Source organism: Conger conger, chromosome 6 (assembly GCF_963514075.1).
Source record: "Conger conger chromosome 6, fConCon1.1, whole genome shotgun sequence".
In the NCBI taxonomy this organism is placed as follows: Eukaryota; Metazoa; Chordata; class Actinopteri; order Anguilliformes; family Congridae; genus Conger; species Conger conger.
Window position 1 is genome coordinate 15,636,423 of NC_083765.1, and position 16,063 is coordinate 15,652,485.

General features: G+C 40.8%; 1 protein-coding gene across 1 annotated transcript in view; it reads right to left on the bottom strand.

Annotated features, from left to right (window-relative positions):
* LOC133130620 (nuclear receptor ROR-alpha A-like) overlaps positions 1-14,508 on the bottom strand; it is a 53,249-nt gene extending 38,741 nt beyond the window's left edge. The window contains exon 1 of the mRNA XM_061245319.1: positions 14,379-14,508. Coding sequence (XP_061101303.1) covers positions 14,379-14,409 — 31 coding nt within the window. The 5' untranslated portion in view covers positions 14,410-14,508. The remainder of the gene's footprint in view (positions 1-14,378) is intronic.
* Between the last annotated feature and the right edge of the window lie 1,555 nt (positions 14,509-16,063).

Below are 16,063 nucleotides of genomic sequence, written 5' to 3' on the forward strand. Positions count from 1 at the left end.
TGATAGATTAAAGGTTAATCTACAATGCATCCTTCCTTACTGAGGATATCCAATAGATGCATTTTCTACGAAGATATTTAATTATGTTTATTATGTTTATTAATTATTATGTTTCTCTTTCTGCCTGAGAAAACCTTTGGAGGAACCAAATTTCAGGTTGTAGCTTTCATTTGTTAAGAACCCTGATTGGAAGCTACAGCCCTTTAGGGATCTATATCTATGACCAACAATCCAAATTACTAATCAGTTTCTTCACATGCTGGGACAAAATGCCAAGCACATCAAAATGTCCAGATACATCTTTTTAACTAATCAGTACTCTTTCAATACTCTTTTCCAGAAGAATGACTGGAAAGTTCTTTACTGAATTTCTTTCCTCTAAAAACAAAATAGTAACATATAAATAATTTGACCATTAAATTGTTTCAGTTCAGTTTTCCAACGTAATTGTTCCAGTTCAGTTTTCCTAACTGGGAAAGACCTAAGCTCTAACCACTAAACTATCTCTCTTTACAGAAAATGGCCGGGAGGGGCGTATTTCAGCTGGGGAACACTGTGGACACTGGTCAGGCCGGAGCAGAAGAGGCTGCTCTCGATGTGGCGGTCAGTGTGGTCGGATCGGGCCTGTTACATAACATTGCATGTGACCTTCTCTGTAAGCGCTGGCCGTCCCTCATCTGCTCACTGTGCATGCTGTCAAAGCCCAACCATTAAGGGGCAGGCTGAGCAGCTGACAAGGCGCACAGGGACCAAGGCTGCAGTGTTGACTTTGAAACGCAGGGCCACTGTAAATGTGAAACATGAAAGTGAATGCACGGACTGTGATCACTGTTTGCCTTTTTTGTACCCTCACCAAACTACCTTTACAACTGACATACACACATACACACACACACACGTGCACACAAGAAAAATAAAGATTTTTGAGAAAGGAGTAACAACATTAAGATTGTAAACATGGTGATATTGTGTAATTGAGTAAGAACAGTCTACACAAGACAGTACCACATTCTGTTGTGCCACAGTCGACTTGATGCAGTATGCATGCAGAGTCTTTGAGACTGAATATATCAAATTGTAAGTGAAGCTTAACTAATTAACATAACTAACATCAAGGCTTTTCAGCTATAGTAATGGTGAAAGAAACAATTTCATAAAAAGTGCATCTCTTGAGTTGGATATAATATTTTATCGTCTATATATTTAGGATTAGCATTAAATATTGTATTTATAGATCCACTCATCAGCATGATGTTAATTTGTTGTTGCCAAGCACATTGCTTTTAATAGTAATGAAATGTGCTCATTAGAGTCAATAGACTTCTAAGATTGAGTCAAAGGTACCTATATCGCCCAATCTGACTGAAAGACACATTCCAAATGCCTTCCTGAGAATACATTCAGTTCTGCTAGGCAGTGTCCTCTGCCTCTTCCAGCATTCATGGTGGAATGCCCAATAGCTATAGCTATAGCTATACCATGGCAAATTGAGCCAAAGTGGTCTTCTCGGGTCTGGGTCTGATTGCAAGGCATATAGCACAGCTTGAACTCTGTCCAAAGTCCTCCAGCCACAGTCTATTTAGGATTTAGTTCAAGTAAGCATAATCATCATGATCAGACCCTTAACACCAAGGCTAAATGCAACCATGAAATACTGTCCTCCATTAAAAAAGCTGTGCTACAGCTTGTGGACTGAGGTCACCATGGCGAGGCTCTTCCCTGCAGCCGGACACAGCACACTCGGTCATCTCTACCGGCCTGTGATGCAAGGTCACCGGAGCCAACCTGCCGCTATTAAAGAAAACCACATCAGATCTGTCATCTGCAGACAGGAATGGCCACTGCACTCACAGAGAGGTGGGAGGCCCTGTTCCCTTTCAGCCACTACGGTTTAACCAGTGCCCTCATCCCTCCATCGTTCACTCTCCATGAACACGCGTCACCCTAGACTGCACGCAATCCTCGTGTTTCACACACAAGCGCTGCTTTATTGCCCGTGCAGCAGGAGTAGCCTTGGACAGCAGGTGCACTATCAAGATTATCAAGGTTTCAAAATTCTGTTGATTATGGAAGGGGCAGCAAGAGACATGGCATTTATAGTCACAGTTCTTCACGAGACAATAACGTATGTGTTCTCATTTAGAGTCTATCTTATCTCTCCGCTCCTTTCCCAAGAAAAAAATGGCCAGATGTTCGGAGAAAAAACAGGCATATTGCACATTCACCCAGGCCAAACACTTCTAGCACTTCAAAATCAGTAGAGCATGCTTTGCTAAACCTGCTCTGAGTCAATCACACACAGTAAGTACAGAGAATGCACCAATGGAAAGAAAAATGATATCGCACTCTAATTAGCCAATTGCACGGATTTCTGTGTTGGACCACAGCATTCAAAATTTGCTTACAAAATAATTACCCGCATCACAGTTTGTGTCATGCACAAATTAGCTGAGTTATTTTCAGCTCTCTCAGTAAATCGAATCTAAGCATGCATTCAGACACACACACACACACACACACATACACACACACACACACATCCATGCATGCATATCCTGCAAGCGCAGGCACATGCACACAAACAGCGGCTAACATTTCACTTGATGAAGTGCTTCATTTAAAATCAGGCTTTGATGTTCTTGGTGGTGTCATGCACCTCCAGTGAGCTTTGGGGAATGTGCTAATTGACTCCCGGCAGGCAGCACCACTGCTTGGCTGTGAAGCGGCGTAGCGCTGGGAACTGGGAATAACCAGGAATGGCCTGGGATTTCCTCCAAAAAACGCACATAAGACACTGAGGGTGAGGGAGTTGGATGTAAGACACACCAAGTAATAAGACACAGCACGAGCAGGTCCTCTGTGATACACAGGGAAGCTTTAGTGAGGCTCTCATTCTTATCACCCCTCAATAGTCAAGTGCTGCTTCCAATATTTCAACTATACGCCTCTAACCTGAACAATACGTTTCAGTTGTAAGCCCAACATACAGTCAGTAGGATGTGATGTATGCTGTCAGCAATTATTAATAGCAAGCTATCATCCAAAATGGCCTTCAGTTAATCAGTTCCCACCACAGCAGTAAACAGCCCTGTGTATTTGTATTGTGTATGTATTTATAAAATGAACACAGGTCACTGGAGAAACATTGAGCTGGAATTACCATAGAGCACTAATCCATTCTGAGATGCTGAGAATGAATAGCATCCCAAAGCCCAGTGCTTTCATTTACTGTAGCACGAGGAATACACATAAACTAAATCACATTATACAAAAAAAATATTTTCCAGGAAAATATTTAAAACTCTTCCACAATATAATTTCCCATAACCTGATATTTGCTTGGTAATTTTGTTATCTCTGAGGTTATTTTACAAAGCAGCATACACATTTCAGCATACACTATACATTGATACTATACAAATGAAACCAATACAAAGTGCCAACATATCATTTTGGCCACATTAGCTCACAAAAATCACAGATCATATTTGAGCATTAACGATTCTGCTCCATGTGAATGTTGTAGCTAATTCCATAGTGATTTTGTCAGACATTCTGACTATTCTACTATTAGCCATCAATACAGTTGGATATTTACAGAAGCAATTCTGGCTACAACCTGAGGGTCTGTGGGTGCACTACTGAAACTGCTTACACTACACTTGCATCACAAAGCCATGTTTCTGTAAGGTCTCTCTAGACCTTCTATTAGACCATCCATTCCTCCAACTTCAGATTGTACTTATTTAACTATGGATCAACCTTCAGTGCGAGGACAGGGCTAAATATACCTTACAGCTCCATGCAGCCTGTATCTGGTATGCATGTGGTCAAAAATAGCCTGGCAAGACCTGAAACATGTCTACACATGCAGAACTGTAGCTAACTACACATGGGTTGGCTCATCATTCATTCACAACACCAGTCATTTAACAGTAATTTAATGGTTATGTAAAATGATGATCTTTAGAAATTGATTTTACACCAACATATGCATCAAAGAACATTTCACACTATCTATCCTGTGAGAACTGTGTGGTTATTTTGCCACCACAAGGACACTGCAGTTGAATATTTCTTTGATGATTAAATCACAAAGCTTATGAATAGTATGTGGTGTGTGGAGCGTTAGTTTTTCCATTAAAAATGCTCTGGCCAAAACTGTATTTGCAAAACCTTAATAAAAAACGATATTAAAAATTATAGCTCTTTCCGTTGTAGCCCAGATGTGTTACGCTTGAGAAAACATGGAAAGCTTTTTAATTCACTAGAAGAGGCACATGAAGTTTAATTTCATAAAGCTGAAATGGACTATGTGATGTTATTTTATGATTTAACCGTTTTGAGAATCCACCCTGTCTAATTACACTTTCAGTGGAAGACATGTTTCTTACTTACAAACTGTTCAAATGTACTTGCTACACTTGGCCTGTTCGAGTGAGTCAATTATCAAATGCTGCATTTGGACCTTCATGTCTATAATGCTACATTGTATAGTAATGAGACAACAATGTAAAATACATTTTAAAAAATGATTTATATATTAATAAATAAAATGGCTTAGTGTGTTTACTTCAGATTGCCCAAGCTAGGGAAAACAAATCCCCAAATGTATGAATTATAATAATCTCCCAGCCCCAAGAAAAAAAAAAAAAAATTCCCATACAGATCAAAGATTAAGGCACACATTAATCAATGCCTTTGCCAGTTTTAGACCTGTTTTTCTCACAGTTAACCACAAACACAGACTCTGCAGCCTTGTTTTTTCTGATCAACGTGTAGCTATCTCACATTTACGCACATTTCTTTGTGTAGTTCATCCCTTATAATTGTGTAGGCTGTACCACAAATCTTTTTACACTGGTGTTATTGCAGGGTTCCAGCATTGGAACACACATGTTATGTTAATGTTATTTTATATATTCCATCATTCTCTACTGATTATCCAACATTAGGTTTGATGATTTATTTTGGCATACAGGATTAGTGAAGTTGCCACTGTATAGTTGCATACATTATCTTTGTTTTCAGACGTGTTTTTTGACACACAACATCCAGGGGGGATAATGGGGATAACGGCATACAGATTTCACCTTTACCGAGGACAAAAAAGCATCCAAGCTATGGACAAAAAAGAAGCTTAAAGAAATGAGGTTTTAAATGCAGATTTATGCATATGAGGGTGCATTATAGATAAAACATTCTTAGACAAAGACATTAGCTGTTATGATTGAACATGTAGTGACAAGGACTTGACAGAGGAGGCACTGGAGGAATATTTGTCACAGAGAAAAGATGCAGTCCAGCTTAAAAACACTTTAACACCCACTTTAAAAACGTTTTAACCAATGAGACTTCATTCATGTAAGACAACGGTGCTATGGCAACTTACCTAAAAGCTAAAATGGCCATGCAAACAAAAATACAATCAGCACTTTGTTGGCCATACACACACACACACACACATGCGCACGCACACACACGGTTTTCTGTTTCTCTCAGAAGCTTGCAACAGCATGTCTGAAAAGTAGTGGTTAGAGCCTCACACACAACTCATCTCTCTACACAACACTGCCTCCTGTTTTTAATTTATTCTGGTTGATGGAGACAGTACAGTTTATAGTCTTCTGTCTGCTGTTGTGTGAGCACTGCTATCTATTATTATTCAAACCAAGCTGAATTTTCAAAAACACATAAGGTCAGATATTTCCTCATGAAATCTTTATCGATATATATTTACAGAATAGCTCCTTATGTGAGATGCAAATGTATGCATGTATTTGCCTATAGCTACAGTATTGGCCATATGTGACTTACATAATGTGCTGTAAATCCTGCATATAATATGCAATATACATGTTTATGAAAATCACTGATAGGATGATAATTTATATTGTAAAACTGAGGCCAATGTTCTTGGCATTGCCTTGTCATTATATGAGAACACTCTGTTTCAGTCAAAAACTCCTGCTAACAGCCTGAGTACTCAACAATATCCATTACAGGCATCATCCAGGCCCTCCTACTGACTTACAAACACCAGTGTATTTCATACAGTATGTTTACATACAACAGCATTTTCTATTGTAAAACATAATAGTATTTGAGCACTAGTATAAACTGGCAGGTAGGACCAAATAGGGGGAACGTTAAAGATGTCTTTAATGCAGATTTAATGTTTTCTCACACCATTAAATCTTATCTGAAATTTCGACTCTTTGCAATTTAAAATGATCATGACATTTAGTCCCTCTGTGCCTTGAAACATTACGGTCACAGACATACAAACAGAAATTTAAACATTATAGAGTAGCAATTCTTATCATCATTACAGTTGTTTTATATGTTATATTTATACTTATACTATTCATTGCTTTCAGAAATGGGTTTTTGTTCCATAGTGAACAAAATGGCTGTAGAAAGAAAGGTACAATTACACAAAACATAACATGCACAGGACGGTATGTTAGAGTACTTGTATACATGTGCACATTATTCAAACATGTGAACATTATTCAAATTACTATCACCTTTGTTGTCATTTGAAGACAGTTTAAAAAGGGAATGTAATGTAACTAGCTTGCTCGCCAGCTGTATAGAATCATGTGGGTCATTAAACACAAAAAATGACTTAGCTTGCTAGCTAGCAATTTATCATCCTGTCAAATATGCTAATGTAAGCCATAGCTACATATAGCTTTAGTATAAGCAGAGATATGGACCTAAGTTAGTGTACCACATTTATTTGAAATTTGCCTCAGACTAATCAGCTATCAGCTTTTACGTAATATCTTCTAAATGCATATCTGAAATTACAATTATTCCATAAGCAGCAAAGTTAATTTGCAATCGCAATATTTATGTTTTAAAGCAGACAATCAAACAGAGGATTGTGTGTGTGTGTGTGTGTGTGTGTGTGTGCAAGTTGTTATATTGTGCAGATAATTATCTTCTGCAGAAGATAGATATATCATGTTTAATCAGTACAGAAATCTGAGAGTCACTTCCTCTGACTGTTTTAGTACACTCAGAGTGGTTGACATAAACCGTCTATGTGGTCGTGTAGGGCCACAGCCTCAAATGTTCGGTACATTATTTCATATTATCTTCCCTTGTGCTAAAATGTAGTGGCCTGTAACTCAAGACCTGGATCTGATATGTTTTGGGGGAAAATATATAATGAAAACAATACAAAGACTATGAAACTTAGGGAAATTGAGACTTTTTTTTTTTCTAAATATATTTTACCATATTAAAAGTGTCTACACTGTTTTTAGCTCTTGGTTCATTAAAGAATGTGTGCCTTTGTGATTTCGCTCCGATAGATTTTTGCTAATTATTTCAATAAATTTCTGATGACATACCAAGCAAGATTCCCCAGATTATAGTGATTCTTCATCTCACCATTTATAATGAAGGTAAAATTCCCTCACATAATGTAAATACCTCCTTAATTGCAGTAATTCTCTCATAACTGATGCAACACTATACTTGCATGTTTGGCTATTACTCTGTCATTGTCTCATTAAAAGTCAAGAAATGTTATAATACATACTTTTTATGATAATACATGCTTTTTAATGGTGGCTGAGGGATTTAGAGCAGACGGCGATCACAGGAATAAAGCAGATCACTCTCTCTCTTTCTGTCTCTCTCTCTATCTCCCCTCTCTATCCTCACAGCTTCATTACTGCCTCTCTCCTTGTTCGTGTTAGAGGGCCTACTCACAATTCCAGCCAGGAGTTCAGGCACTCCTGTGCAAAGATTTTTAATTATGGAATTACCCAAATACCAATCAGTCCAGCCACACACCTCCTGACTGGCGCTGCAGGATATGCCATTAAAATGCTGTCTGCACTCCTCTCCACCCCAGCACACACACACACATACACACACACGCACGCACATGCAAGCATGTACACAGACACACGTGCACATGCACACACACACACATGCGCATATATGCATGGACACAGACATATGTGAACATGCACACACAAAAATGCAATACCTACGCACACACACATACACACACACTGCACCTATGCCTGTGCGTATGTACACACACACACACACACAAGTGCATGCACACACACACCTATGCACATACACATGTACGCATGTACACACACAGGCTTATGCACGCTTATGCAGACACATCTGAAATGATTTGAAATTAAGTTCATTCTTTGGATGTATCTTGTCCTGACTTTTATTAAACTATAGTAATTGTCTCTCATAAATATTCGACAAAACTTTTTGAATATAGTTCCTATTCTTATTCACAACACAACAGCAACCATTATGCTACACAAGAGCATAACAACATTTACTTATTTATTTACTGATTTACTTACTTTCCCTCCTGGTCAGTGCATAGCATGTGAGAGGTCTCTATGGTGGAAGAAGGAATTTACCACCCTGCTAGACCCCCCCCCCCCCCCCACACACACACACACTGCCCTGACCCTAGACATTAACTCACACTCCCCCACCACACACCAGGACAGTCTGTCTGGCCCCCAGTGGACCTCCCTCCCAAATCTGTCAGTCTCATTCCTGAGCAGACAGCCCGTGCAGACGCTCAGAGCAGGGTCTCAGTGCGTATGCCACTCACGGTGTTGTCCTGTGACAGAGCGTTCGTCTTTTCATTAAGAAAGCCACATGGGCTGCCAGGGTGGAATTCAGTCATTTGTAGAGATATGCAGTTATACAGTAACGCCATATCTCATCTTTCCACACGCTGGCAGCTGAGGTATGCACAAACACATTCTGCAGACAGACGCAGCCTTTAGTAAGCCACTGCTGGGTCACTGCGACTGAGACAGGGCCCGCTGCTCTCCGACTCTGCCGACCGGGGAGGCGGAGGGGGAACACAAGCGAAGCTCCACGTGGTGGTTTCCACTTCACGCTTGGCCAGTGTCGAGATTTGATTACCGCCGAAAGCCGAACAACTTTGTCTCTCGAGACGAGCAGCTTAACTTCAGAGCTCAGGCATTAAAAAAAAATAAACCGGTCTAGTCGGGTATGGGGGCAGGGGATTGGACATCTCCAGAGGAATACACCATTCCTGGGTTTACAATTGTCCTGAGTTAGCCGTTTTCTTTTTTCTTTTGACAAAGTGTCAAAGGGAGTGTTTGAGAGCGTGGCCCCGCCATGCGGGGGTTTAGGGCCCAGGCAGGACGCAGCCTCACCTCTGCAGCGGAGGGGTGAGGAAGCAGAGTACACACGGCACTGCTTAGCCACTTTCATATTTAGACAAAACGCACAATCAATAATGCCTGTTCTCTCCCCTCTCCCCTTTGATGGCACTTGAAAGGGCCAATGGACAGCCAACCGGAGGGACTTGCAGTACAAGGGACGGTAAATAAAACAGGTTTCTGATAACAGTACCAGCACAGCAACCAAAACCAAACCTGTTTCTCTGAAACGACTGGGTTTGAACTTCTGAGCCCTGGCCTTCAGAGAGTACAAGCTCACAAGGCCATCCTCCACAGACTCCCATAGATCATTCTGGGCAGGTGGAAACCACAGCACACAGCGGACGCCTCCTAACTCTATTACCTGCCACCGAGCAGCACCACAGCTGCAATGTCTGCAACAACAATAACAACAGGAAAAAAAGGAAAAGCTCATGCATTTATGTGAAACTAAAGATCAGTTCATCATAATGAGATTCTGGGGCAGGAGCCATAAAGTACAAATATGTGATGTGTGTGCAATGTTGAGACATGCAACAGCAATAATAATGTTGGGATCATCATACAATCTGTTGGCTACTGATGTCCTGAAATTGTATCTTGAAAAATATTAATAAATTCTAAAATTAAGTTGGCATATTTCGATCCGAAGTGTTTTATGTATGGCAAAACACACTCAATGATTGGCACAGGAATTAGTTTAAATATGTCGATTGCAGAGAACAGCTGTAAAATGACTAATAAGTATCACACTTAAAAGCAGAGCTAAAGCAGTACTTGCAAGTAAATTATGAAATGATATAAAATTACATAAAATTAACTATTGACATTCGACAGTAATCTAGGATACATGTGTAAATAAACATCAAACATCCTTCACTCAACCTTATATTGCCTAACAACGATCAGGAGCTACATCAGATTCTGCTATATGTATTATACATGTGACATTTAACAAATAAATGAAGACAAAGTTCTCTGCTAAAGGGCACAACCATCAGGCTTCAGTTCAGTCTTCTGGTCCTGGCTCCTGCTGCCAAGGAGAGATACTCTTAAGAGAGAAGTGTTCCAAAGAACAGCAGCTCAACAGCACTATGCAGGATACCCAACATTATAAAAAACATATACTTGTATAACTCATTAATGAATTTATCTGAATAATTAGGAGACCCCCTGGCGATCATGGGGCCCAAAGCAACTGCCTATGTTGCTTACTGAGTTGAACTGGCTCTGGGTAAGCATTAAATATGACAGGGAATCAGTTCAGATGAACATGAATATAGCCTTGTCAAAGACAGGCCTTGTTATATCTGCCTCTGCAGAAATAAGTGTTAGAAATGAAGTGTTCACTGCTGACAGATGCACAAAGTGACACTTATGACCAAATGTTGGGAGACTTTTATGTCATAATCTTTGGTTACAACTGTGGATCAAGACACATAATTCATAATGGAAGAACATGAAGGGACAGGTGATTTTTATATCTTCATGCAATAAAAAAAAACATGTCACTGGAAGTGTGCTGACTACTTACGAAATAACATTTTTTTGAAGATGCATATCAAAACCTGAAGTGTCAAACCACAGAATAAACAGAATTTGAAACACTCCAAACTACAGAGAACTCTCAGTCAGACTGCACTTTCTTCAACACTCGGCTATAAATGGAAAATCCATACTTTCATGGGCAGTCAATACCTTGTTAACTAGTCCTACAGTCAGGCAGTAATGTGTTTCACATGAGGGGGCTCAGTGACATGGAAGAATTTTATGCAGTTCCATAATGTAAAGAAATCATGCTCAGAAACAAACAACAGCGGCAAAATATGTTCTGCTTCAAGTTTCACATATACATTCTTTCTTATATAATGTTTATATTAATACAGTAATTGGTTCCAGAATTCCATATCGCTTTGTCTTCAAAAGATGATTCAAGTAACTAACAAAGGAAAGATGATTATAAGAAATTAGCATCACTCTTACTCTTTGATGTTGTACTACTAAAACTGGGTATGCTAAAAAAAACAGACTTAAAGGTTGTCTTAAAATGTAGTAATTGAGGCGCTATTTTATTTCACCTCAATGTAATTTTGTTAACCTTGTTAACTGCTCCTGTAATATGAACAAACTCAGTATTTCAACTGTTTTATTATTATTATTATTATTATTATTATTATTATTATTATTGTTCTTGTAATTATTGATAATAATACTAGTAATAATACATACACTATACTCTGTTGTGTATTGCCATATACCTTTTTTTACAACTAAAAACGGATTATTGTGGTCTGCTAGGCACTGAATGTCACATACACATACACGCATACACACTGTCCTGTAAATCATGGTCCCTACTGATACATACATTTTTGCTGTCAGCCATTTCAAACAACCTTGAATATGTCTTTCTTCTGCATGAGTAAAGAGACAAAAGGGTTGATACATTTTCAGATGAAATGCACTAGTGTTTCCTCACATCACTTCCTGTGCTTTATTAATTCTCAAATTAATACTGGGAATATTTCACCTAATTTGGCAACCAATTTGCATTGTGTAAAGAGGAGGATGTTTCCATTAATGGCACTTGTGAGGGCTGTGGCTGCACTGTGCGTAGCTGTGAGACTGGGGGAGATAGCTCTCTGTGATGAAGGGATGGCACTCATCATCAGGTTTATGTTATACTCAGGAGCACTGTGTACAAAGGCAGAGCATGGTGCTCAGCATCAGGTTCATGTTATACGCAGGCGTTCCTGCAGTCACAAACTGAATTAAAATGACACCTGTTTGATGTGTACTTACTCGCCCACGGTAGGTCACTGCATACTGTCTGAAGTGAAGACACAAAATAAAAACAAAACCTAAAACATTTTCCTTATTGGACTATGAATTGTATCGAAGTTAGGTTTTCTGTATCGGTCAAGTGTGGTACACCAAAAAGAATCTGACCAGAGAATGTGCACTAACTCAGTTTTAAGTAACATAGACCAGCGCTGTTTTCACTACTGATGCAATGAAATGCCATTTTAATCTGTGTTTTCTTTACTCTGCCTGATGATAAGTCTACTCCAAAGCTGTGGCTGCTGGCTATGGTGACATTACATGTCCCCCGCACAGCTGCCTCACTGACAGGACATCATGGAGATCAGAGCTCCGCCGTGCTCATCCATTAGACGCAAGCAAGACCGCAGCTTCCAACACTGACATTATCATTAATTGATTATATTAAAATATCAGTGCTCTGATTCTCTTCCAAACCTACGCCAGCCCAGTAACGGGAAAGAAAATCATTAATTCATTTAAAATAATAATGCTGCATTAATGCACATGACTACCCTCTCGTGATTGTTATTATCTGTTATACTGTAATCAAACCCTGCAGCAAAATTGCGAACCATTTTTTTCTTGTAATTATGTACATTCATTTGGCGCGCACACACACACAAACACATACACAGTCACACACAAATTCTCTCTCTCTCACACACACATACACACACACACACACACACACACAAACTCTTTCACACACACACACACACACACACACACTCACACACAAATTCTCTCTCACACACACACACACACACGCATACACACATACACACACACACACACACACACACACACAATTTTTGTTAAATTCAAGGTGGCGGAAACAAAATTCCCTCCACATGAGTAATACAAGGAGAAGCAGATGCTCCAGGCTCTCCACTGGAAACAACATTCAGTAAAATGGTGGAACCCAAGCTTTCTTTCCCTCCCATCCCCGCCACTGTGAGACTAATGCAGAGTGACAGCTAGCCAGGCTGCACTCCGGGAGAGGGTGGCGTTGGTGGAGGCAGGGCTCTGTGAGGGCTGATGTTATGGCTGTAATGACGGTGGGGGGAGGGGGGGATTAAGCAATGCTCAGTCCAATGTGCAGCATCTACATCACTGGGATGCGATAAACAAGCCCTGTTTCTATGGTGGTCTGTGCACCAGCCCAAAAAATAGGTCAGTGGAACACAACAAACCAGTATGAGCCTAGAAAACCCACAATGCCAACACCAATGCCACCGTCCGAACCACAAATCATATGGAGGCAAGCCCACTATAACTGCTGTCGGAGCTGACATGTCACCTAGACTGGAACAAGAGTGAGTGTGTGTGTGTGTGTGTGTGTGTGTGTGCATGTGTGTGCAGGCGTGTGTGCAGGTGTGTATGTGCACATGTGTGTATGTGTGTGTACGTGTGCGTGTGCTTGTGTTTGTGTGTGTGTGCATGCGTGTGTGTATGTGTGTGTGTACGTGTGTGTGTGTGTACTTGTGTTTGTGTGTGTGTGTGTGTGTGCATGCGCACGCGTGTGCTTGTATGTGCATGTCTGTGTGTGGATGCGTGCGCGTACGTGCGTGCATGCATGCGCTTCTGCGTATGCATGCGCTTGTGTGTGTGTGTGTATATGTGTGTATGTGAAATTGCCCGTCCGTGCATATGCATGTGTGTATGTGCGCATGTGTGTGCAAGAGAGAGAGAGAGAGAGAGAGGATGAAAGGATAAAAAAAACATGCAGACTCCCCATCTGCACACCAACCACCACAGCAGGAAGTTTCAGCTGTCTCGGGTCGCTTGTGTTTCTCCAGCTCATCATAACACATACAACCAGGAGTACATATAATATAATCTGTCTGAAAATACACAGATGCATAATACGCTGTCAAAGCTGGGGCTTATTTAATCTCTACTACAGGCACTGACACATTAAACACATAGCTGAATAAAGAACAGTGCTTACACTCCCCGTATTGCCAATTTTATCTGCCTGACATGAGTAGAAAAGGGGAACTCTCACCACCCATTAAAAATTCGCTAACTTCATTACCTTATGGTGTAAAAAATGCTCACAACTCAGGCAGAAAAACAGACTGTGACAGCTTAATTCCAAGGTAATGAACACATTTAAAGATAGCCACCCCTCTCTCTCCACTCTCTACCTTCTCCCTTCCCCTCTATCTCTCTCTCTCACACTCTCTCTCTCTCGCTGTCTCTCTTCTGAAAAGACACTGAAATAGTGTTGTCAGATTACGAACACTGAAGTCAAGCCCACCCCCAACCCTTCCTCTGCCTTCTCCTTCAGTGTCTCCAACTTGTTACTCTACCCTAAAAAACATTGTGCAACAGCATGCAATGACCTCCTACCTTTCATAGCTGAAATCACAAAATACATCATTGAGTTCCAAGTCCATAGGAGAAGGCTATCGGCAGAGTATAGCCCTCACTGCTGTCTCAGCAGCAGCTGGCTAGCACGGCACCGCTCCTACCTCAGAGCACGACCACATGAGAATCCATGTGACCGTGACATCATAATCTCAAGACTCCGCCCTTCTCCCCACCCTCCCCTGCTCTGAGTGGCCCGGCGAGCCGCCACTCAAAAGCCAGCTGGGAGGGATCTGGCGAGGTACCTGGAGCACTTCCCACCGATCGCAGCACTGTGGCTGTGTGTCTGTAGCTGGTAGACACACAAGACCCTGTCTTGTCTTATTTCTTCAAGAAAATAAAGCCATTACAGTAGCTGTACCAGACATCTCTCTCTCTCTCTATTCCCTTGGAAGCAGAATGCAAAGAAAAAAGGAAAATAAGTTTGCGCTCTCATTTAAAAATATATAAATATATAAGCCTTTGCTCTGATTTTTATCTTTGACTAGCATCAACAACATCCTCCTGCCCAATTGGGTAAATGCTGAGGGACATACAGTAATAATTAGAAGGGGATGAGAATCTCTCCAGATGTTTGAAAAGAGCATATTTCTCTCAAGGGGACTGCCATCTTTGAGACAGCTCGTAGGTTCCGCCAATTATCCTCAGTTAATTTTTCCCAACTATTCCTGTAACCCTATGTGGGCTAGACCTATCACTGACAGGTAGCATGGAGCACAATGGGAAGGGAATGGAAAATACTGTAGTTGTGAGTAATGTGTTTGGCAATGTGTAGACTGAGCTCTCGAATGCCATGGTGACTAGGTGTAATCAGCAAGGAAATAGACACACACCCTCTTATTCTGTCTCTTCTCTCTCTCTCTCTCTCTCTCTCTCTCTCTCTCTCTCTCATTCGTATGGTAAGCTGATCAGACGCTCTCCACAGCTGTCTCCCTCTGATACAATATTCTGGACTTAGTGCAAGTGGGCTCTGGCAGTAGCAGGGCTCCATTTTGAATCTCCATTAATAAGCTGGTGTTCCACACACACAAACGGCAGAGCACCGCATCCTCTCCACCAGAGACAAACACGTCTCCACTGCTGCCGCCTTTGTTTTCAGCCTTCAACTGATGATAATCCTTCTCCATTTCCTGTCTGTTGTTTGTTTTCACTTGTTTTACTTTCCACTGTTCCTTTGGTAAGTTTTTATTTTGGTATTTTGCAGTGCCACATGCAGCCTTGTGGTGGGTGGATGCTGCCGTCTCCTGTCGCCCCATATGAACATTATCGCCATAATTACTCTGTCAACATTTACGCAGGGGGCACTGCCTGCCCGGAGAGAATACATTAAAAAGTATGAATTTGAGCTTTTTCCATCCAGCAGTTTGTGCCCAGGCACGTTCTAGAACCGACCCTCAAATCAGACTTAACCACATTCAACTTCATCAACATCTAAAATACACAAAAAAAAATCCCAGGTCATCCAAACAGCTCTCTGGAAGGTGACTGTCCTTGTGAGATAATATGCGCAAATATGGCATCAACATTATAGGGAATATACGAGGAAAGAGCTTTTACACAAACAAACTACAGGCACAATTAAATAATGACCAGATGAGACAGCATGATGCATTTAGACCTTCAAATCAGGCATATCACACACTTCAGATGGTGGTGCCCACCACCAT